At 37.4% G+C, this 26,058-nt stretch overlaps 1 protein-coding gene across 26 annotated transcripts in view; it reads left to right on the top strand.

The window, feature by feature from the left end:
- ptprk (protein tyrosine phosphatase receptor type K) overlaps nucleotides 1-26,058 on the top strand; it is a 182,926-nt gene that overhangs the window by 146,465 nt on the left and 10,403 nt on the right. For 2 of the 26 annotated variants that reach the window (XM_079639051.1, XM_079639034.1), the window contains 14 exons: nucleotides 2,302-2,331; nucleotides 3,881-4,041; nucleotides 5,106-5,141; nucleotides 8,140-8,330; nucleotides 10,388-10,475; nucleotides 11,356-11,495; nucleotides 11,639-11,656; nucleotides 12,854-12,890; nucleotides 13,264-13,361; nucleotides 14,555-14,671; nucleotides 17,667-17,821; nucleotides 19,619-19,754; nucleotides 20,943-21,092; nucleotides 21,605-21,778. In XM_079639051.1, the coding sequence (XP_079495177.1) occupies nucleotides 2,302-2,331; nucleotides 3,881-4,041; nucleotides 5,106-5,141; nucleotides 8,140-8,330; nucleotides 10,388-10,475; nucleotides 11,356-11,495; nucleotides 11,639-11,656; nucleotides 12,854-12,890; nucleotides 13,264-13,361; nucleotides 14,555-14,671; nucleotides 17,667-17,821; nucleotides 19,619-19,754; nucleotides 20,943-21,092; nucleotides 21,605-21,778 (1,531 nt within the window). Of the gene's footprint in view, nucleotides 1-2,301; nucleotides 2,332-3,880; nucleotides 4,042-5,105; nucleotides 5,142-8,139; nucleotides 8,331-10,387; nucleotides 10,476-11,355; nucleotides 11,500-11,638; nucleotides 11,657-12,853; nucleotides 12,891-13,263; nucleotides 13,362-14,554; nucleotides 14,672-17,666; nucleotides 17,822-19,618; nucleotides 19,755-20,942; nucleotides 21,093-21,604; nucleotides 21,779-26,058 lie in introns of those variants that run through there. The other 24 variants (XM_079639036.1, XM_079639056.1, XM_079639054.1 and 21 more) reach the window with 16 other exon arrangements.

Here is a 26,058-nt window from a genome sequence, read left to right on the forward strand (position 1 = left end):
TAAATTATTGTATGGAATAATTAAATGGCTAAATAATAATGAATAAAAAATAAAAAATAAAATACAAAACACAGATACACACAGGTTCTATTGAGAATCCTTTGATGCTTCAACAGTGACGTTTTCTTTTTCCCCTCAAAGCACATGTCCTCGCTGGGATGTAATTCTTTCTTCCTTCATCCATCCATACACACACACACGTGCGCACACACACACAGTTCATATATTTATTGTTGCAGTGGCTGCAGAGAAGAATCTTCTATAACCTTTAGTGAAATGAAGACCTTGCTCGTGTGTGTAGATTGGGGCTCTTTTGAAAAGCTGAGTTCAGTGTTCAGAGTCAAGGAATGTATTTTCTTACTTCACACTCACACACACACACACACACACACACACAACACTCGCTCGTCTTCAGACAGGATCGTGTTCGTTGTAATTTTCAGGGGAAGGAAAATTCAATTCATTGCAATACATAAGCATGCAATTTTAATGATGCACAAAAATACAATCCATTTAGTGAGTACACATGTGTAAATGGATTAATTCTGTAGAGTCAAATAATCAAAGTTCCTTTAAGCAAAATAACACTCATTGTGGCAGAAGCAGAGATGCAGTGAGTTCTAGTTTAAACTCTACACACACACACACACACACACACACAGACGCACACACAGACGCACACACACACACACACACACAGACGCACACACAGACGCACACACAGACGCACGCACAGACACACACACACACACACACGTGGGCCGGGTACACCGGCCCTTCAGAAGTTCGTTCTTTAACTGCAATGTAAAGTCCACACTAGAGGCTTAGTTACTACTAGTTAGTTTATAACTAGCTCTGTTCTTTATTCGGTTGCACCATTTGTTCTCAAGGCAGAATGAAGCTAGTAAGTCGTAAGCTCTCTGTAAAGTCACATAATATATAACGTTTACACTCAATGATCCAATAGCAGCCTTCAAATACAAGAGCAGAAGTTGTGTTGAAATGCTGTGAACTTCTTTTGCCTCACGTAACTAACGGTAACATATTTTAGTTTCCAATAAAATACAATACTGCTTAATCAAAAAATTATAATAATAGGTGTTTTATATGTAAATAACATTCAGAAACTGTATTTGAAATGTATAAATGATCAATTAATAAATACTGATAAAAAAACACATAAGAAATGACATTTATTTTATATAACTTTTATTTATTTAGTGTAATTTCTCTTGAATCGGCCTCAGATCCTGGTTTATTCCCCACCCTGACCCAGGAGCTTCAGGAATACTCCTCATCCTCCATCCTTCACTCATTCTGTGCAGTTCTGCACTATAAAGTGCTTGCCCATCATGTCTGTAAATGAGAGATTCAGCAGTGATCTCGGCGTGGAGGAGGCAGAAGCTTTGGCTAGTGTAGAAATACTGCCTTGAATAACTTATTCCACAGCTCGAAGTGTCCAGTACGAGCTGGTCTCGCCGAGATAAAGCCACTATAGTATTGGGCTGGTCATGTGATATGAATGTGGGAGTGAACGTCTCCTGTGAATGGACTTCATTTCACACAAAACAGTGTTTGTTTCACCAACCAGCGTTACGGCAGCGTTAAACACGTCTGAACACGTTTCGCAAATGTGTGACATTCAACATCATTTTTTGTGTGTGTGTGTGTGTGTGTGTGTGTGTGTGTGTGAGAGATGGTTGTGTATTTTAACATCCTGTTCAAATGAATGAATATGTGCTTATATTGAACCTCGATACACAGGTATAAATATAAATGGCTCTTAATGGATGATCAATGTTTTCGGCTCAAACTGAAGATACTGCATCTTTAAAACGGTGGTCATTGACATTATTGCTTATTTTGCAGGAAGTCAGCAGCTTTATGCTTTGATTTGCAGCTTCTTTTTTATTTGTGCCTTTTTGCTTGTGCTCTGCATATGTGATTTTTTTTTCCCCTTCTTTCTTTAAAAATGGCTTTTTAAAAACATTTTTAAATGATCTGTGCTTCAAGATTATTGCAGTGATTGATCAAGTCAGAGCCCCTGAAATGCATGATGAAATCACACACAGAGTTTTTGCATGCTCTGATTAGGTTTCTTTTTTTTTTTTTTACAGACAATTGTCAGATAAATAGGGTGTCAGATTGCACGCAAATGTACAAAGCAAGACATGCATGTTTGAATGAATGCCAGAGAGATCAGGCTAAAGTGTGTGTTGCTTATGTTGGTAAGGTTGATTCCCACATTGCACTCACCAATATCTCTTCATCTGTTTGTGCTGTTTCTCATTCGCTCGCCAGGAGGAGCTACTATTCGTACTCATATTACCTGTAAGTAACAGAGACGCTCAGACAAAAGCAAAGGCTGACACACATGCAGGGCTCTCTGCTCTCTGTCTATGGTTAGTCCTGTTAGTCTTTTAAAGATGCAGTATCCTTTTTTCAAGCGAAAACACAAATCGCTTCGACCAATCACGTTCCTTTTGCATTGTAGTAGTTCTTGGACGAGCTCGGCGACGGTGTTATTTGAAAAAAGAATGCTGCACTTGTGTCTGTCCGTTGTCTTTTCGGTTGGTTCTTTTGTTGTTTTGGTGTGTGCATGTGTGTATGTGTGTGTGTGTGTGTGTGTGTGTGTGTGTGTGTGTGTGTGTGTGGGATAGTTTACTCACCCTGTCTCCATCCACCTCACATTCTCATCCGCTCGTTCATTTGGTGAAGAGGGTGTTTCTTCATGCAGCTGTCCCGGGTGGCCTTTAGTCTGAATCTACACCTCGACAAAATGTCAATCAAAAATAAAATCAAGATATCCCTGATTGTATGTATTCCTGTCGGAAAAAAAAGCATTGAAATCTTATACCAGATTGAAAATACACTAATAATCATTTGCCTTACAAATCATCTTTCTTTCACAGCTCCACATTGCATTTCATGACATGACAAAGTAAAACCATGATGAGAGAATGTTTTTTTCCCTTCAGTTCAGATACTGTAAATCTATATTTGTATGATCTGTTCTGTATTTGCTTGCTCAAATGCAACCTAAAAGAACACATTGACCTAAAAAAAAAATGTATCAGTATTTTGTCTTGTTTTACACTGGGGATTAAAAAAAGTCTAATTATCCTTAAAACTAGAAAAAAAAATGTTTAGAGAAGCAAAATGGCATACTGTCTTCAGAGCTCAGTTTTTGATGATGTTCGTGATCAATATTGTTCATTCAGCCCATAATCCTTTTCTTTAGATTTCCATTCATTTTAGAATATATGTCAAATATTTTTGTGATATTTTCTTGATCTAGGGAGATATGTTAATATTTTAAGCCTTTAAATCTACTTGAAGTTAAAACTGAAAATGATTTGACATTAATCTTACGTTTACTACAATGTAACAAGTTAAATATCACATGTGTCTCTGTCATGAGACCCTAATGTTCAGATTTTAACTGGAAAACAAGACAAAAGTGCTGATTAAGAAAAAACATTATCGCAGTTTTATTATGTTAGTCAAGATGAATAAAAAACACTCTTTTTTGCTAATAATCATGTTTCATAAAATGTAGAATTAAAATAATACATTTAGACAAAAAAGTAATCCTCATAAATGGCTAAACTAATTCTGTAACAGTAAAACTGTCAGGAAGTTTGAACAATTCGACCAGGCATGGTTTAATTTCTCTCAATCACATCCACTAATTTTAAGTATTCCTCAAAATTGTCCTTTCCCACAGAACTAAAGCTTTCCCATTGGATCATCCCCGTTCTCTCTCTCCTGTGTTCTGTATATTCCCTCATGTGACTGCTTTGGCTGGGTGAAGGGTGGAATGATGCGGTTTCCTAGAGCAATAGATCTTCACTGATTCTCTCTTTCGTTGGGTTATCAGGAAGCTGGCCAAGAAGCGCAAGGACGCCATCGGGAACACGCGTCAGGAGATGACACACATGGTGAACTCCATGGATCGCAGTTATGCTGACCAGAGCACTCTGCACGCGGAGGAGCCCGTGTCCGTCACCTTCATGGACTCGCACAACTTCAGCAACCGCTGTGAGTACTCGAGCCCTACACAACTGCACAACGTCTCGCTGTAGAGTCAGCTCGAGCTGGTCTGAGGATTACTTTGAACACGAGTTTACACTTATATATGAGAAAAAAACGTACAACAATGGAAACCTACATGAAGAGACACAGTTGATGTGTGTTTATCAGGCGCTAGTGTGTGTAATGATAACATTTTAGTAGTCTAGATTGTGTACCTCTCTCTATGGAAGCTTGTTTCCGCCACAGAATAAAAAATAAAAAAGGTAATTGACTTTTTATCTCACAATTCTGACTTTCTTTCTCACAGTTGCGTGTACATCATCTGCGTTTACATCTGTGTGTTATAAAATCAGAATTGCGTGATATAAAGTCGTAATTATGTGTTATACAGTCAGAATTGCGTAATATAAAGTCGCAATTGTGTGTTATAAAGTCAGAATTGCGTGATATAAAGCCACAATTGCGTGTTATAAGTCAGAATTGCGTGATATAAAGTCGCAATTGTGTGTTATAAAGTCAGAATTGCGTGATATAAAGTCGCAATTGTGTGTTATAAAGTCAGAATTGCTTGATATAAAGTCCCAATATAAATATAAAGCCAGAATTGAGAGTTTATTTCTCTCAATTCTGACTTTATAACACACAATTGCGACTTCATATGGCACAATTCTGACTTTATATCTCGCAATTCTGAGAAATTCTCAGAATTGCGAGATGTAAATTCGCAATAGTGAGATAAAAAGTCGCGATTATCTTGTAAAATGTTTTATTCTGTGGCGGAGACAAGCTTCCCTATCTCTCTCGCCCAGCCCAACGCAAGAGCATTTAATGCCATTACTGCACCCACTGCTCTGCATTTCACAAAAGTGTTTAAAGCGTCCCGGTTCAGTTATTAGTAATGACTGGATATTGCGTGACCGTGCACAATGCACCCACGTTTAACATGCACTTCTGTTGAATCGTGAGTAAAAACTCAAGCAGTGAGGCGTGTGATTTCAGTTTCTGAACATCCTCAGCCTCTGAGTTTTGATTTTGTTTGATTTACGATAACTCTGCATGTTTCTCTGCAGTGCCTAATGACCCTCTCGTGCCGACAGCTGTATTAGGTGAGGACTGAATGTATCGTGTGCACATGTCTGTGACTGGATCACTGGAGTATTCAGCTCAACCTGTCGTATGGCTCAAAGACAACATGAAATCAAGTGGACCCCGTTTATATGCCTTGATCATGTCCTTGTAGGTCGTATTGTGCACAATTCAATTACTGCACACTTAAAAGTGGGAAAAAACATAATATAACTTCTGAAATGACCTTTCTGCCCGCGTAACGAAAGAGGTTTGGGTGGGGACATTAATATTAACCAACAATATAATTGGCTAATCCAATCCAATCACAGTGAATAAAGTCAAACCCTGTCCTACATTAGTTTCCTCTGAACATCGTGCTATTGAAATGAAATGTAATTTCATGTTGTCTTTAATTGGTCCATATTTCTAATTAGTGAAATACTTCAAGTCATGAGGTAAAACTGGATTCAGGTAGTGTTTGAATTGAGCTGAGTACTCCTGCTGCACATAAAGACCTTCATTACCCAGCATGCATCACTCATGTACTGTAGCCCCTCACCATGATCCTGTTGTGTTGCGTAGAACAGGGTTTCTCAATCATTTCAACGGGCAGCGCTGTGTCACACACTAGACCCATGTGCCCAGATCAGTCCATGGACTCGACTACTAACAGTCACATCACAAGTGTTAAACACATCCAGCATCTGCAGCGCAGGGAGCCTGGAGAACAGATTGAGAACTACTGTGTTTGAACAATCCCAGAATCTTACAAATGTCTCTTGAGACGACTGTGTTGCAGTGAAAGTCATCCGTCACCTAAAGGATGACAATGTGCACACACACACACAAACACACACACACACACACACACACACACACACACACACACACACACACACACACACACACATAATGTATATAAAGCTAGTTATAATAACTACAGATGAAGCCAAATGCTACCCCTAAAATAAGACTTATTATTGTTTTAAAATATATATTTTATGAAAGCCAATGCCAGTTCATTTTTAACTCCAATTCCAATTGAGGCAGAGGGTTGATTTTGTCAGATTTAGTTTAGTTTCAAAGTTTCACCAAACTAAAGTAAACTCACACAATATGATCTGAATGGTCACAGACAGCAGGGAAAAACAACATTAAACCCAAGAAATATGATGCAACTTACCATGTGGCAGAATAAATAAAGCTACACATGCCATATATTTTTGGGGAGAGCGTCCAAACAAATGACAGTGTTTTGACTGCCGAGAGCATGAAGACATTGAAATTCAAGAGATATTTGGAAATCAAACACTCAAATCAAATTCCTGTTGACTTTTTCATGGTAATCGCTTGTGGAAAAGAAGAGCACATCATAGTATTGAATGTGCACTTGTAGTGAAAACAATAAAGAAACCGTAGTTGTGGATAATATAACATTAATTAAATGTCAAATTAACAGTTTCACTTTAAAGAACATTTTAAATAATTGTGTTTTTTAATAATCTTTTGTCGTGTTTATAGAAGTTCACTTATTTTGATGTGTCTAACATACCAAAGCACATGTAAAGGACCATTTTTATTTAAAAATACATATATTTTTAAATTGAAGTTTACTTGAAATGCTTGTCAGTACATTCAGCTGTAGTTTAAGCATATACAATAGAAGTTATTATGAATTTGCATACTAACATGTATTGAAGTGCTACTTCAAAAAAGCACTCTTATTCTCAGCTAAATGCATTTAATATGAATTTAAACTACACTGTGATTTAATTTAATTGTAAATAACATGGAATTAAGTGTCCGAAAACAGTTTGCACTTTCAATGCTGTAATGTTTTCAGACACTTAATTGCATGTACAGTGAGAATTTAAATATTCTATTAAAGTAGTTTCCGTAAGAAGTACAGTACTCTTTTAAAAGCATGCTAAAGTGTACTTCTTTTTCACAAGGGGTATTAATGCATTTCTGTTTATAGATTTACATGAATTAGACATTTTAAAGACTACTAGATGTATAAATTATGGAAGCAGAATCAGCTGGGAAACACTCTTCTGTATGTTTTACAAGAGCATCATTATACACACACACACACACACTCACACACTCTCAAACACACACACACACACTCAGACCACATGACATTCTGAGTGTTCCCGGAGCTCGCAGGATGATGCCGAAACTAAACTGACATCTTACAAGTAAAGCTAACATGAATCCAGTCATCTGGGTTAACAGTGTCAGATGTAAACATAGAGCTAACAGGACAGAACAGGCTAGAAAGACTCTTTCCACAGCGGTGTGATGATGATGATGAAGATTAAAACGTCCCCTAAGGCCACGGCTCTGGCAGAGACAGTGCTGAAGTGTGAAGGATCAGCTGCGTCTCTCTGGCGTCTGATGAAGAGAAGTTAAAAGCTGAGACCAGCTGGTTATCAAAGTCTTCAGAAACCTTTAGACTGCAGATGTGGCCAAAAGCTGTGGAGAATCGACACTAAAATGTGCTCTAGTTTGTTACAAAAATGGGTTACTTATAAATCATTTCCTGTGGCTGCGATTCCTGTGAACAAATTCAGTTATATTCAGTTTATGGTATAGTACATACGGTATATGGATGCGGCTTCTGCATCTCCTCAAAAACTGTAGCTGAAGTGAAATGTGACGTAGATTGGAAAATATCCTCAGTGTGATGTCGAGAGTGGCTTTGTTTGTGCCCCCCCCCCCTCCCCTCCCCCCGTCTTAGTGTCCTGTGTACATGTTAGTGTACATGTTCAGTCCATATCACCCCATCAGCTGTACTACAGACCCGTGTGTTTGAGCTGATGCTGAACTAAACAACTCTTTTCTCTCCCGCTGCCCCATAAGTGCCTATCACGGGTAAGTGTGTGTGTGAAGAAACGCCTCTGTCCTGTGCAGAGTGCTCAACTCTGGGATGATATATGCATTTGTGAGGTCCTCCGTGTGTTTGTTGAGTCCTTTGAGCTCAGCATGTGTAAAGGTGCGCATTGAACTAAAGCTTTCCCGATGCCTCCTCAGACGAGAACCACACGGCTGCGGCGGCGGCGGAGAACAGCAGACTGCTGGATATCCCACGCTACCACTGCGAGGGCACGGAGTCGCCCTACCAGACCGGGCAGCTCCACCCCGCCATACGGGTGGCAGACCTGCTGCAGCACATCAACCTGATGAAGACCTCCGACAGCTACGGCTTCAAGGAGGAGTATGAGGTTAGACTGGGAAGCGCTGGGGACGCTGAAACCACAGAGAAACATCGCAAAGCTCCAAGCTTATGAAAAAACAGTGTGTCGGGATGTGAGAGTGTGTCCTGTGTGTGTATCTGCTCAGCTAGGCGAAATAAGCCTTTATTTCACCTAGCTGAGCAGATACACACACAGGATATACTCACGGCGAAGGTCTTTTCCATTCTTCGCTTACGGGTAAAAAGACGTTTGAAATAGCTCTGTTGCGAAATGCTGTTAGCGAAATCCCGACACCGTTCACTCTGCTGAGAGCGACGTTCAGATCTGCGCTTCTCAAACTTTGTCAGCGTGACCTTTGTGTAGTGTGCATCGCTTTAGGGCCCCAAGATAAAACTTGCACATTTATTTTAAGTAAAAGCATATTCAATTATACAATGCTGGGACATCAATTCTGTTGGTTGGTGTTTGATTACCGGTACTCAATTTCTGATAAATTCTATATTTCATAAAATGAAACAAATTGTCATCAAACTGTTTTGACAGATGAAACTGATAGCCTACTTTCAGAAATGTTTGTTTTGGAAAAGTGCAACAAAACAAAACGACGATGACCAGGGCCAACCAGTGACGGTTGTCCAGTGACCAGTTATGCAGAAATGAACAATGCAGAAATTATGTTTTTAATGTGATTCAAACTTTAAAAGTGCCTTTAAAATAAAAACAATAGGAAGTGTCCTTTAACATGGAAAGCAATAGAAATTAAATGAGTTTTGGAAGTGAGCCAAGTTGAATTATATTTCCCCTTTAAACGTGTGCTGGTATATCCCGCTCTGCTTTGAGAGGACTGTGGGACACGAGCAGGACAGAGTTCGTCTCTTCTCTAATATCTGTGTTTCCTCACACTGTTCCAAAACAATGGATGCTGATTGTAAAAGGATGGAACATATGTTCAATAAATATTGATATATATGAAATAATTTACATATAATTCATTTGATTATTATTTTTTTATTTTTTTATTTGTGTGGCCCCCAGTTTGAGATCCACTGATGTAAATATTTGCTGTGTGCACTTTCCTCTCAATAACTAAATAAACACAGAACAAAAATGCCAGCGCTGAGAAAACGATTAATCACGATTATTCGCATCCAAAATAAAAGCTTGTTTACATAATATATGTGTGTGTACTGTGTATAATTATTTTGTATATATAAATACACACACATGCATGTATATATTTGATAAATATTTGTATACTGCATATATATTTTTGTATAACTTATGTTATATATAAATATAAATATTTTATATATAAATAAAAAGAAATTCTTAAATGTATACATGTGTATTTATATATACAAAATAATTATATAATTACAGTATGCAGACATGTAAACACAAAGTTTTATTTTGGATGTGATTAATCGTTTCACAGCTCTAGTCTGAACAGAAGAAATGCACCGGAGAAGATGTACACCTCGAAGAGGGCGGAGCCTCAGAGCCACGCCCACCTAGTACATCATCATCGCCACAGATCAAAACTTTTGGTCTGATTTTGTTCGAAATGACGTCACACCAGTTCAATTTCACTTGAAGTATATCGGGGCCTTAAAGATTGTTTTCACACAGGTTTACTGAAACTTTCCCCATCCATATTTCTGATAAATAGATTGTCCCACCCCAAACTATTTTTTACAAACAAAAAATATATTTCACCTTTAACAAGAACTGCACCAAAAAATACCTCCTCCACAGCTTATACCCACACATGCTTTGCAGTCATTAGCTTGCTGGTTGCAGGCAAACGGTGCCGGCGGTTTATGAAACCACAATCGTATCAGTTGAGTTTTTGTGCCAGATGCAGCACAATTTCTTTTTTTGTTTCGGCTGCTGAAACCGACTAATGTTTCTGTAACTGTTCAGTAGTGAAATTCATATGCATTTCCATACACATAGAGCAATTTCACACTACTGTGTGGTGCTGACGTTGTCAAACACGACGAGAATATGAGTAAATTCGGATATTGTTAGGATTTCCTTAAGCTTCTGTTGGCTGTGTTGTAACTCTTTCTCTGTGTCTCCAGAGCTTCTTTGAGGGTCAGTCTGCTTCATGGGATGCAGCAAAGAAAGAGCAAAATCGAACGAAGAATCGATATGGGAACATCATTGCATGTAAGAGTGTATGATATTCTCACTGAAGATCTGGCTGCAAAAACTCTTAAAAACAAAGTTTTTCTTTAGGTCCACAGACAGTTTTGTAGTCATTAAAGAACCTTTTAGAAAACCAACATTCACTGGTGCTTTAAGGAACCTATCTAGAAAGAGTCATATTTCACCACAGAATCTAAAGAAAAGATTAAGACATTATATTGTGCATTAAGAAAAAAAAAATTGTGATATAATTTTCAGTTTATGCCCTCCCAATTCTCAGTACAATGACCTCTGTTAAAGTAGAGCTGTGCGTTTGAGCTACAGAAACTTACAAATATTTGTGGTAGTGCATTTAATTTATGCTTATTTAATAAAAATAAATTAAATGAATTAATTCTGAAAAGAAACCTTGCTATGTGTACTGTTGTAGACTAACTGAGACTTGTTACAGCACTTGCATACTGTTGCCCTCTTGCTGGTCTGATTGCTTCTTTTGCTCTCCTCATTTGTAAGTCGCTTTGGATAAAAGCATCTGCTAAATTATTAATGTAAATGTAAAAAATTGTGTCTGGACAACATGATTGTATTTTATTACTGTAGAATTACAAACAAAACAAATTCTCAAAAGGTAAACATCTGGACGCTTTACAGTAATGAGAAAATGTGCTTAATCGCCATGAAGATAATGTCACCAAGCAAAAAAAAAAAAAAAGAAAAAAAGATCATAAGTATTTCTTCCTATTGGTCTTGAGGTGAAATATGACCAGAACAGGTTCACCCAGCAAGACCTCACAATGGAGAGCCTTTATTTTTAAGAATGCATGTTTAGCTCACAATCCACCAAACATACAGAAAGCACGACAGTGTTTTTATCCTGACTTTGCTCTGTTTGGCGCTGTAGACGATCATTCTCGAGTGATCCTGCAGCCAATGGAAGACGACCCCTCGTCCGACTACATAAATGCCAACTACATTGATGTAAGTGGCGATGCCGCCTCCTCCTCCATTGGCGAACGTGTGAGAAACGTCTCTCCCTCCCTCGTATGTGAGGTCTTTTATGCATGCCTTTGTCTCAACTATACACAATTTACAGCTTTCTTTTCTTCCTTGTTGGAGGTGCTTGCTGACTCACTGACATTGTTGTGCTCTCTCTCACTCTTGTGCGGTTGATTTGGGGGCGGTAGATTTGGCTGTACAGGGATGTAAGTATCACTGTAGGGCACATTCAAACACCCTCTCTGTGTCACCCATCCATGAGCATGCTCTCTCTCTCTCTCTCTCTCTCTCTCTCTCCACACGACACACACTGCTGCTTCTCCTCATGCTCTGTGCTCTAGCGCTCTGCTCGTGGATGCCATGCATGTTCACATCCCTGGCCTGTGTTTTAGTTAACCCTCATGATTTTGGTGTTGTGTGTTTCCCTGGGAGGGGGGGGTATGATGTCGGGTCTCCCTGCAGTGTGTGTTTGATTCTGTTTGAAATTGTGGTGTGTGTCGAGATTACAAGTGTCGATCTAACTTGAAAAACCTAACTATTAAAAACATCATTTAGTTCAGGGCTTGACATTAACACCCGCCAACCCACCAAATGCATGTGTATTTTAGCAGGTGTATGTAACGCAGTCACTACTACTTGCCACTTAGGCGGGTTGAAATAGAAATATAATGCATTTTTTAATTGTAGTATTTTAAAAAGGCATCTGAAATAATAAAGTGCAATGTAATGTCAAAAATTTACATTTTTCGATGTGAGTTACACACAAACCCGTGTCCCTTTACTCACTCGTTTCATTCGCTCCTGATGAATATTGTTGCTGTTACAGGGCTTGAATTTTAGCATGGGATTGTGTGTATTGCGCTTAATTTTACTCATTCTTACAGATGTTGTGCTCACAGACACCCAAAGTGCGGCACATAAAATAAATAGCTAAATTGAGTTCTTCACTGCTTATTGAGCTTAAACAGTCCAATACACACAACATAATGTCAAAATGCCGGTCTTGGCGAGTATTCTCGTAAACACAGTCAGTTCTGTTTTAAGTTAACGTAAACAGTTGAGAAAGAAAGCGCATGTGTAACAGTAAATTAGATCTGTGTGTCGGGTCTTAAAGTGACAGCAGCCTAATAAACCTTCTGCCAAATTATGAGATGATATTAAAAATATCTATATGGCAGTTTTTCCCCATGGTATTGATGTCAAAAATGTGGCCAGTGAAGTGTCTAGTAACTTTGGAAAACCACCAGCCATGGTGTCTGGTGAGCAAAAAAGTTAATGTCAGCCCTGGTAGCCCACTGTAAAAATGAATTAATCTCGGATAACTGAATTGTATTTGTTTGAATATTTTGCTGCCTCCGTATTTTAAAGTTGTAACTAAATCCTTGTTTGTGTTTCTCTTGCAGGGATACCAAAGGCCCAGCCATTACATTGCAACTCAAGGTAAAAGAGAAATGTGAAAATACAAACTGTCAGGTGTTTAAATACAACAAGAACTGTACCGTGACAAACATTTTATTTGAGAAAGTGTGTATGCTCTTAAATCCAAAACCATTTAGCGAATATCATTCTAACAATCTACTGGAATGTATCTGTGTAACAACAGATGAACAAACTGTTTAAAATGATATTATCCAGATTACAATATACTTATGGACTTGATGACAATACAAATCTGGTATAACACAAATATATCTTACAGTATATCGTACAAAGACTTCAAATAGCATGTTGTCAGTGTGTCCAAACGTACATGCGCATTTTAACAAAAGCATGCATTTAAAGCAATAAAGCCACGGCTTGGTGTTGCCCACAGGCCCGGTCCACGAGACGGTGTACGACTTCTGGAGGATGATCTGGCAGGAGCAGTCGGCCTGTATCGTCATGGTAACCAACCTAGTGGAGGTGGGCCGGGTATGTCACTATACTGCCTGCTGAGGGGCCGTTTCGTGTTTTTTGTGCTCTGTGATGTGACCTGAAGGCCCCAGCCTGCAAAAACCCTTTTGAAGAGTGAGCCAGGACTAGTAATCGAGAATCATATTTCATCTGCTCAAAGTGAATCTCACAAAGCCTGTCAGTAACAGGTCATAATTCAAAATTCTAAATCAAAATCCAAAGAAAGAAAACACTTGTTTTTTGACTCTTCTCAAAGGGTTGATGCATGTGTATGTACGTATGTATTTTGTATATTTTTGCATGTAGTGGATGTTTTATTCAATTATATCATCATGCACAAGTGAGTGCAGATGCAATGATGTTAACACTTTTCAATAAGGTTCATTAGTTAACATTAGTTACCGTAACTACCTTAGTTAACATGAACTAAGAATGAACAATACTTTTACAGCATTTATTAATTTTAGCTAATATTAATTTCAACATTTACTAATACATTATCAAAATCAAATGTTGTATTTGTTAACATTAGTTAATGCAACATGAACAAACAATAAACAGCTTTATTTTAATTAACTAACATTAATAAAGATGAATATATACTGTAACAAATGTTAGTTCATGTTAGTTAGTTAATACATGAACTAATGTTAACTAATGAACCTTATTGTAAAGTGTTACCGAAATGATTTCACAGCCGTCTTTGGCCCGGTTTCACAGACAGGACTTAGATTAAGCCAGCATTAGGCTTTAGTTCAATTAGGACATTCAAGTAGCTTTTATAAACATGCCTTAGAAAAAAAACATGACTTGTGTGCATCTTGAGACAAAACAATGGCACTGACATATTTTAAGATATGCTTTCAGCTAAACCAGCTCAAACATTAGTTTTAATCTCAAACTAGGCTTAAGCCTTTTCTGTGAAACTGGGGGTTTATGTAAAAAAAAAAAAAAAATGTAATAATCATAAGACTGAACATCTCCAAGCGGGATTTAAGTTTAAGATATAAGCAATGAATAAATGTGACTGCTGTGAATCAAGATGCTTCTGTATTGCTTTGCATCGATCAATATGGTTACTGTATTTAAGACAGTTACTAATAAAAGTGTATGAAATGAATGTGCAACGGGTTGCGTTAGTGCATGTTATTTGCAGACGGTGTGTCTTTCTGTCCTGTATTCTACGTTTGATTGGTCTCGTCCTCCTGTAGGTGAAATGCTATAAGTACTGGCCAGATGATGCTGAAGTTTACGGAGATTTCAAAGTGACATTTGTGGAGGTGGAGCCGCTTGCGGAATACGTTGTCAGGACTTTTACTCTGGAGAGGGTGAGACTGTTTTGACGATGTTTAAACCTTCAATCTTAGATGGCGAGCTGATATTCTGGGGCGCTGGAGGAAATATGTTAAATTTGTTCATATACAGCAGCCCCGCAAAGTATGTGGACACTTTTGAGCTCGCAGTTATAAATGTGTGCCTTCATTAGATTACATGTCTGTGTCTGTTTGTGTCAAATGCTGCTGGATCTTTTCTCTTCACTAACGCCACTTTTCTACATCGTGTTTGATGTCTGGATGTGTTTGAATCAGCTGGTGATTTGTAGAGGACGTGTGAACTCAGTTCTCCTCTCTCTCAAGTTCACACAGGTGTAGAGAATCAAATGAAATGTGAACTATTCATTCATACACTTTCATAAATAAAATTGTGCCTCTCAATGTTTAATCAGACTGTCATAACTGTATCTTCTAGTGTATCTTCTCTCTGGTGACAGACTTCTATGCAGGATTCTCCAATCATTTAGTCATTGTAACCCTCTGGTGCTTCATTTTTTACCTCATTGGAATGGTATAAAACTTGGTTTAGCACTAGCTGTGTGAACACAAAAATCATGGACATGATTTGAAAAGGTTAAATATAGTCCTTAAAAATACAGTCACACTTGTATTGTTTGTGGTCAAAAATGTATTTAATTTAGTGGAATCATTTGTTTCTAAACATATTCTTACTTAAAGCTAATTTTTCGAGAAACCTCAAATTTGGAGCACAGCTTGATTAGATTTACGACTTAAATTTTTTCACAGTTTTAGAGTAAAATGTATTAAAATGTAATGGTATTTTGAATGGTAGATGGTATTTTTGTGCATTTTTCATAACAATAAATCAAAAATATAAAGTTCTCTTTTTTTATACTATTTTCACTCCAGCAATAATCTGCCATGTGTCATCTTCGAAAAGAGACCAAACTAAAGTCTGTGGTCTAAATCATTAAAAATGTATGACAGTTTAAGTTGAAAAAGGTAATTTTCAGATCTATGCTCAAAAAGGGAACAAATGGATTATAACTACTGCATAAATCCCATACAAATACAAAATATTAAATAAAAAACATTATCGAACTAAAATATAGTACAATCATTTAATTGAAATGAAAAAAATGTTGACCAGAGGGTTAAACTCATCTGCATTGAATGCCACGCCCACACCTCAACATCCAATCAACATGCATAGAACCAAGTCGCGGCCCTACAATTTAAATTTTTTGCTAATCCGTTACGCTTGGGTGTACTGTATTGTACTTTACTGTTTATTATATTATTTAGGTCCTCACACATCATTTTCCAAAGTAAAGAAAAAAATATATATACATAATAAACGAAAAAGGTGAAGGCTGAAGCCTATGCTTATTATGCCTACCCTTATACATAATTATTTAATGAGCATCACTTTCCTCTCCGGATTTGATCCATTCAAAATAAATAAACAGTTACATTAGACATTTTCCAAGATGTACATACATGATTACAAGGTACACATAGCAGATATTATTTCAATAGTTTACATATGACGTACACAAATTATTCATATTGAGTTATATAATTATTTATCACCTTGTTTTTAAAAAGCATCTTGAATTTACTGAGTGAAGTACACAATTTTAATTCCTTATCACAATTATTCCATAGGTTTACCCCTTTAACAGATATACATATATTTCTTGTATTAATTCTAGCTCTTACTTTTTTAAACATACAGTATACATTCCTCTTAGTTTATGCTGACTTTCTCTTATTTCGAACAGCATCTGAACACAATTTAGAAGTACATTATTATATACTTTATACATGATCTGTGCAGTATAAAGGTCAACTAAATCAACAAATTTTAAAGCTTGTAAATTTATAAAAAAAATACATTTGTTGGTCCATAATAGTCAGCCCGTTTTACAATCCTTTTTGCTTTCTTTTGTAACATATATATTGAATTTGTATTAGTTTTATATGCATGACCCCACACCTCCACACAATAAGTATGGAACTATGAGCGAACAATACAATATATATGTAATGATTTTTCATTCAAAATATGTTTTATTCTATTTAATAATGCAATGGATTTAGACATTTTTGTTTTTACATTATTTATATGTGATTTCCAGCTTAATTTATTATCTATTATACACTAAAAAAATTATATTAAAATACTCTTTCTATTTCCTCATTACTGATCCTAATTTTAGCTTTGCTATTACTTTGTCGATTGCTAAATATTATGAACTTTGTTTTACTCAAATTCAATGAAAGTCGATTATCATCAAACCATCTTTTTAAGACCATCAATTTAATTTCAACTGTATTCAGAAGCTGTTCCAGAACAGTATAAATTTGTGTCATCAGCAAACAATACCATTTTTAATCATTTAGACACTTTACAAATATCATCTATATTCAATGCAAACAATTTGGGACCTAACACCGAACCTTGTGGAATACCACAAGTAACTTTCATTAGATCAGATTTAATATTATGTATTTGTACAAACTGATATCTATCCTCAAGGTAACTTCTTAACCAAGAGAAGGCTTTTCCTCTTATGCCATATCTCTCCAATTTCCTCATTAATAAACTGTGATCAATAGTGTCAGAAGCTTTTTTTTTATTTTTTTATCAAGGAACACCCCCACAGTATATTCATTATTATCCATAAATGTGGAAATCTCTTCTACCAGTTCCATCACTGCCAGATGTACGTCACAATACGGAAGAAAAGATCTGTCTCTACTTGCATTTCATCGCAACTTTAGCAACATGATCCTATGACCACAAACATCCACAACAGACAGTCTTCATGTTCAACTCTGCATCTGTTGTTATAGCAGAAAGGCTTTGCTTGTACACTTGCCTCGATATATTGTCATTAGTGTGACTGAAGTGTCCAGATACTTTTTGGGGCCAGTGGAATTGCTGAATGACGATAAATTGACTTGATATATTTGAATATAATTTTTTCACTGTTTTGTGTGTGTTTTCCCCTTAATTTCACAGAGGGGTTTTAATGAGGTGCGAGAGGTGAAGCAGTTCCATTTCACCGGCTGGCCCGATCACGGAGTCCCGTACCACGCCACAGGACTGCTGTCATTCATCCGACGAGTCAAGATGTCCAACCCTCCTACCGCCGGGCCCATCGTGGTCCACTGCAGGTACTGCTGTAAACCTAGAGCTCACGTTAACATAGAAGCAAAATTCATAAAAAATGGGCTTGGAAAGCCAAAGCTTGTGTGAAATGTGTTTTGTCAAATTTACCAGCCTATAACAGCTTTCATATGTAAAAGTGGCTAATCAAACGTCATAATGGCTCTTTTCTAGTTTGAAGACAGAGCGGTGATTGCAGAATTCGTCATATTTTAATGAACAGTAGAGCATCAGAAGAGACTGATCCACAGTTTGACATTTTTTGTCATCTTCTATACACGGTTGTACTTGTCGGTGTGTCTCTCTGCTGGGATGTAGAACCAGTCCTGTGTTTTAGAGGAGAATGCATTGTCATTGGTTAATGACATCATTTCCTGTTCGCACCACAGCTCATCAGCATATGTGAGGGGTCTTGTGGTCGGTTCTGTCACTTTGACCCACTCACACATACATCTACCAGCGTCCACATCTGACACTGTTGGCCAGTCACAGCAGCTCTGATGACTCTTTCTGTCAGATGTGATAAATTGGCCCAAAACCATTTTACCATTTTGCATTACCACGTTGCCTGCCGTTCTTGCCCCAAGAACAGGATGTGGTCTCATCTGCATTGCTGCGTGCAACAAAAAAAAACAATCCCATAATGCAGCTTTCTTTTCCTTTCAACTTGTTAACAGCCTTTGATTGTTATTGTCTTTGTTCTCATGGCATTTTGTGTACATGCAGTCAAACGGCAGATGTCTGAACGGTTTCAAACACAGATTAATGCAGTAAAGATGGGTCATGTTGGTTGATTAGTCACCAAACAGCAAGTAGTTGAATAGTTGAGGTTGTCTGACACATCCAGCAGTGCTGTAATTAGACCATTGCTGCGGTGTATTTGTCCTTACAGTTTAGTGTTGTCAAAAGCACAAAAAAATCTGTTTTTTGTGCTCTGAAGAGCGTCACGGGTTTCTATTTATGCTGTAAATCACAGACATGTCAGAGTTTTGCTCAATGTGAGTTGTACTGCAGAGCTTACATTACTCTTATGTAAATAAGAGTGTTTACTTAGAATTATTATTATTATTAGCATTAATAATTAACTAGGGGCGGCAGTGTCTCAGTGGTTCATGTAGGTTGTCTACAAACCGGAAGGTTGGTGGTTCAATCCCCGGTTCCACCTGACCAAGTGTCCACCTGGTCCACCTGACCAGCCATCTTTAGAATATTGTCTTTGAACTTCCGTTTTGTGGAAGAAGTGGATTTACTTAATGTAAAGTTAACGAAAGTTATCATGAGGATTGTAATGTTTAAAGCAGATGTCTTAACAAATGTCAGTTAACTGGGAAGATTTTAAAACGAGCCGTTCATTCATAAATACGCAAGATCGCTGTGAAAATACAGACCGGAAGTCAAAAGACAACGAGTGCAGCGCTGAAAAGGGGCGGGGCTACATAAGGTCTATAGAAATCAGTACTAAGAATTACTGGTATTTTGGTAACAGCACTACTACAATATAAATAACCTTTATAAATTATTCCATGAAATATATGTAGTGCAAATGGTTGATATTTTACAATACTTTGTCACAAAGAAAAGGAAGTAGGCCTAATCTAACTATCTAGATTGTATTTCACATTTATGAGGATGGGTACGCATCATTGTATTGCATTATATTTTGACCAAAAACATGTCTCTGATGTTGAAAGGGTTTTGCATTTATAACACAGCGAGCCGCTGCTCACACACACACACACACACACACACTCTTGCTCACGTCTCTCTGACGGCTGTGGTTGTCTCCTCTGTTGTGTCCGTGTCAGTGCGGGAGCCGGGCGGACAGGATGTTACATCGTGATTGACATCATGCTGGACATGGCAGAGAGAGAGGGGGTGGTGGACATCTACAACTGCGTCAAAGCTCTGCGCTCCAGGCGGATCAACATGGTTCAGACTGAGGTATGTGACCTTCTGAAGCGCAAGCAGTGATACCGCTATTATTTTCTCCACATTTTATGTGCTTTTAGGATGACACTAGTATAAGATTGGATATAATTAAATATAAGAAATAAAACTGAATTGAGAAACCTTCCCTGTAAGCTAAAAGTTTGGAATTACCATGTTCATCTCAAAGCAGTGGCCTTGTTTCAGTACCTGAACATATTCACTGGCCTCTATAAAGCAGCTGAAGGAAGAATGAAACCTCAGTCTTGACCACTAAGTGCCACTGTTGCATTTCTGCAGTATTTACCAAAAAAAGTAATAATTTCTGCTATGATGCACTTTATAGTGTGGGCTGCTACTGTATGGAGACCTAACTTTTTAAAAAGAGGTATCAGTAACACTTTACTTAAAACCTTAATGTATAATGTATTATTAAGGTATTCATAATGTATGTTATAAGGCATTATACCTTTTTATTAACAATTGTAACCGGTTTTTAAATGCAGTACAATATTTACAGATTCAGATTACATCTGAAATCGGTTGTTTATCGTGTGTTTTAAAGCATGATAACTGGTTATAATTATTCATGAGACCATACAATGCATTATAAGGTACATTACAAGGCTTAATTAATGCATTACAAATACTGTTATAAGGCATTATTTATATATATATATATATATATAAAGGCTTTAAGTACAGTGCTCCAGAGGTATTTTTGTAATTGCTTTTTACAAATGTTGCAATTTTGCGCATTGCTCCATCTTCTACATGTTAATTAAACCAATATGGTTGTTGCTCTAAAATTCAAAATGAAAGTACAGCAGTGGGAACATTTGGCAAAAGTGATTTCCAGCCTTGGACATCCTCACCCTTTATTACATTTTATAAACGATTAATTTGGAGATTATGTAAGCATATTGTGTAGTTGTGCTTGGAATCGATTGTTTTATTTATGATAACGCAATGAAACATGACAAATTGTGTGACTTTTGTAATTTTTGGACAGGCTGCCATACAAAGAAATTATGAACACATGCAAAAACAAGAGAGAGCCACCCAAATATTAATAATTGATTGTTGTTGTCAATTAATGTTTTTTCCTGTCAGCTTTTTGGTTGTCTATGCCTTATTTCTTTGCATAGAAAAATATAACCTGTATCTGGCTCTCATAATCTCTATAATCCGTCTGTCTCTCAGGAGCAGTACATCTTCATCCACGATGCCATCCTGGAGGCGTGTCTGTGTGGCGAGACGGCGATTCCCGTGTGTGAGTTCAAAGCCGCATACTACGACATGATCCGCATCGATTCCCAGAGCAACTCCTCTCACCTCAAAGACGAATTCCAGGTACATACAAATGCTGTGTTTTATTATTTACTGCAGTGCTTCTGTACTGGCTTTACTTCAGGACCCGGACTTTACAAGAGGAGACCCAACATTCGTACAAAAATCAGTATTACTACTATCAAACTGCATATGCTCCAACAATATGCAGCATTATGTAGTGTTTGGTTTCTAAACACCTCTTGAATATTGAATATTCTTCAATACTTGGCAGTCAGACCACAAAATACATTGTCCTCATTTCAACAAGTATATATGGTTGTATATTTTTCATCTTGTGCGGTTTTGTGATTAACTTTGAGGTTGAGATCATGTCATGTAACCTGTCAATGTTGGCATCTGGCTCATTTGACTAGATTCTTTCAGATGACAGATGAATCTGTGCCAAAATCCCATAGAGTTTTTTGGACACACGGCCTTTGACTCTAACATCAAAAGCTCAGAATTGGCCTCACCTGCAGTGAAAAGTCCCCTCCAGACTTGTGATGTTGATGTGTCCACTATGTCTTGTCCAGACGCTGAACTCAGTGACCCCTCAGCCTCAGCCTGAAGACTGCAGCATTGCACTCCTTCCTCGAAATCACGACAAGAACCGTTTCATGGACAACCTCCCGCCCGACCGCTGCCTGCCCTTCCTCATCACCATCGACGGAGAGAGCAGTAATTACATCAACGCAGCGCTCATGGATGTAAGTCTTCGAGACCTCGCTGTCTCTCTTCTCCTCGTCTCCTTTACGTTAGACACACGCTCTGTTCCAAAACCTAGTGAGCTGCCGACAGAGGCTAAATTTTTTTTTACTAAACAATAATACGCTAAATCTACTCAATAAAATTGTGGCAACAGATTACAAGCAATATTATCAATTAAATTCAACAAATAAGAATTGAGTCAGAATTAATCTAATTCATTCCTTAAAAGTCTACCATTTAAAATGAGTAACTGCAAATAGCAGCTTTAAAAAGTAAAATTTAAGCAAACATATCTGAATAACAGGAACAAAAAACGGGTCCCAGGCACTCAGTCAAAATAAAGATGAAGAGAAGGAAGTTAAAAAGCCTTTATTAAATATGGCTTAAATCATAATAAAAATTACACGAGCCAACATGTTTCGACCAACAAGTGGTCTTCCTCAGGGCAAGGTAACACAGAGAATGCAAGTGACACCAAATTGTAAGTTAAAGGATTAGTTCACTTTTAAAAGGAAAATTCTGTCATCATATACTCACCCTTAAGTTGTTTCAAACCCATATGAATTTCTTTCCTCTGCTGAACACAAAGGAAGATATTTAGAAGAATGTCAGTAACCAGACAGTTTTTGGTTCCCATTGACTTCCATAGTATATTTTTTTCCTACTATGGGAAGTCAATGGGAACCAAAAACTGTCTGGTTACTGACATTCTTCTAAATATCTTCCTTTGTGTTCAGCAGAGGAAAGAAATTCATATGGGTTTGAAACAACTTAAGGGTGAGTATATGATGACAGAATTTTCACTTTAAAAGTGAACTAATCCTTTAAGTTCCACCCATAATCAGACAGCATTCAATTAGCCTAATGAGGCCATCTACACTCAATTAATCCAATAAGGCAATCAAGTCTACAGGATGGGGGAACAGACATAATGAACAACACCGCAAATAAAGACAACAAAGAAACAACAAAGATAAAGAAAAAGAAAAATATCTCCAAAGAAATCGTCCTCAACGTAGGTTAACTGGAGAGGAAAACAAGACAAACATCATGTATTAACCACAAATAGATAAGGATATAAGTACACGGAAAAATCAACATACAGGCATAGAGAACATGTCATAAGAAACACTTAAACTCAATGTCCTCGTACAGACCTGGATAACGAAGTGCATCGAGCTGATGGATCCAAAAAAGTCTCGCGTTGGTTGAGTCTACGGATCCTATCCCCACCTCTATCCAAAGGTCTCACATGCTCCAAGGCCTCTACTTTCGATAGGGAATCATTCTTGTTGTGCATATGTAAGAAGTGTTGGGCCATCTGATAGTCTGGGCTACTGATACGAATAGCATATTTATGCTCTGCTAAACGATCACGTAGACGTCTTTTGGTGCGACCTGCGTAAAACACATTCTTACATGGGCAAGATAGATGGTAAATAATAAATGTAGTGTTACAATTTATAAAATCTTTGATCTTAAATGTTTTATTAGATTTAAAATCCACAAAACTTTTCGAAGGAATGATATTATTACAATGAGGACAATTCATACACCGGTATAGCCCAATAGGTCTCTTAAGCCAACTTTCCTTCTTCTCAGGGGGAAGATAGCTATGAACCAATTTATCCCTAAGAGTCGGGGCCCTTCCGTAAGAAAACAGCGGCGGTTGAGGACTTCTTAACTTTACCTGAGCGCCGGGTTGAATCTCTCATAGTTTAATATCTGAATAACAGGCAGACATCAGAGATGAACTAAGAACTCTGATCTTTATGTTTTATTGCCAACATAGAAGAGACCAGATTATGAAAGCAGAATCACTGAAGAAAAATTAAATCAACTGAAAAGACATAAAATCTCTCTTATTACAAAACAGACTGACCTTTTTTCTGTTATTCGTATACAGTTATTTTTGGGAATTAACAGGTTTAGATGTTGATGTTTTGTTGCAAATGTTTGATCACCGTTATCATGATCAGTTGGGCAGATTGACTCGAGTTTGTGGGTTTTGTAACAGTGTTTTGCTAAAGCACATCATTTGTTGCAAAGGAAGCCGTAAACAAAGATGGCCATTTGATAAAGGTTTAATCATCGAAAAGAAAAGTGATTGACTGATCTCATAAATGATATCAGAAAAAGTTATTATTTGATATTAATAGTGTTTCAGTAACAATATTTTGTTGGCACAGATCAGACATTCTGAATTGTTCTATTTTTTAATACACAGTCTGTGTATTTAAAAATAAAAATGCAGAATATCTGATCTCTGCCAACAAAATAATATTGGTGAAAATCCATCAATATCAAATAGTTACTTTTGGTCAGTGATAAGATTAGTGAATTATTTTACGTTATGATGCTGAAAACTTGATCATCTGACACTAATCACCATAATGGTGAACAAACAAACATTTTCAATAAAACATCCACGTCGAAACCTCTGTTAATTCTCAATAAGAGCTCCACATCATCAGCTGTGGTTTAAGTCACGTTAGTTAACTTCATTGATTTTCTGCTTTTCTTCATTGATTCTGCTCATTATCATCTGATTACCATCTACATTTTACTTAATTGTTTACAGTATGTGCTATTTACTATTTATTTATTTATTGAATTTTATTAATAATATTGCTTGTAATCTCTTGCCACAATTTTATTGAGGAGATACAGTGTATTATTTTTTATAGTGGCCCAGATCTGGACCACATCTGGCACATGTGGATTCCACCCGTACCAGATGTGGGCCGGATCTGGGCTGACACTATAACTTTGCCACCTTCTAAGATGCCTAGTTTTAGTACATATTGCTTTTATCAGGTCAGCCAGTTCAGTTAAATGGTGGATGAGGTGCATGTATATAAAAACATTGATAACAGTTCAGCGTAAGTAAAATTAATTGTTTTACCCCAGTATTTGTGCTGTGGATTCTTAATGCTAATTAAAGTCCTGCGCTGTTGGCTTAGCAACATGCTAATTGAACTCTATGGAGTTATAGTGCGCTAGACAGCGAGATTGCTTAGTGGATTTTGGAACGGAGCTACAGAAAGCTAGAGACAAATCCAGGTGGCAAGTCCTTTTGAGTGGGACAGATGTTAGCGTGAGCCACTTTAAAAGCTATTCTAGTTCCTCTATTATGAGTGATCAGCGATACGATTATTTGTCTTGAATTAAGAAAGCTTTCAATTTTGTAGCATCATAAATTAATTCTTCTTGATGGCTGCATGTAGTCCTAAATTGAACATTCCTTTATTTGGGTTTCCAAAAACAATAGTCTAATTGTTTTTGGTAACCTTATTGGAAAGGGCGAGGTAAGTGTAACTGTGAATCTTTTGCTTTAATTCTGTCATTTATTAAAAGACAAGTTGACTCAAATTCCAAACGTTCTGTCATTTCTCACCCGCAAGTCATTTTAAAACCTGGATGTTTCGTTTCTTTCTTTCTTTCTTTCTTTCTTTCGTTCTTTCTTTCTTTTTTTCTTTCTTTCTTTCTTTCTTTCTTTCTTTCTTTCTTTCTTTCTTTCTTTCTTTCTGTGGAACACAAATGGAGATGTTTAGCACTGTGTTGACTTCATACAACAGAAGTAGTCGTTCATACCACACACACTTGTTCACACTCAAGACGACATGTTTGAATTGAACACAAGCACAAATGCGACCTTGAGATACAAACCTGTTCTCAGCGCACGAGTCGGATGAACTGCTGCTAGTGTGCTTTGAGAGTCACTGCATGATTTCATTATATCCTGCCCACAGATTCTTCAGAATCTCTCCGTTTGTCTTCCACGGAAGAAAGAAAGTCAGACAGGTTTGGAATGACATGAGGGCGAGTTTCTGATCTGAGAATGCATTTGTTCAGTATTTAGATTGGTATGCATCCATCTCCTAGTGGTTCATGTGTCATGGCTGTTTGAGTGAGTGAAGCAACGAATCCGCTCGTGTCTGTCTAATGTAGAGCACCGTCTTTCAATGTGCATAGTGTCCTGTTCATCTGAGAACGACATGTTCATTCAGAGACGTCTTCACAGCCGATGACCTTTGACCCTGGGAGATGGTGGTCTAACAGCCAGAATCAGCTAGTTTGAGCTCAAAAAGTTGTGATTTTAGAGGGTAATTTGAAATCACTTCCTCGTACGCTTCACAAACTCTTGGACTTTTTTTAACCAAGCCATCAGAAGAATACCAGGTAATTTCTGATTCAGTTCTGCCTCTGTTAGACTGGATTTGTTTCGTGGCTTTAGTGGTATGTCAGCACTTTCCATTCAACCTCTCTATATTGGGTT

Source organism: Phoxinus phoxinus (assembly GCF_949152265.1).
Source record: "Phoxinus phoxinus genome assembly, chromosome: 16".
Classification (NCBI taxonomy): Eukaryota; Metazoa; Chordata; class Actinopteri; order Cypriniformes; family Leuciscidae; genus Phoxinus; species Phoxinus phoxinus.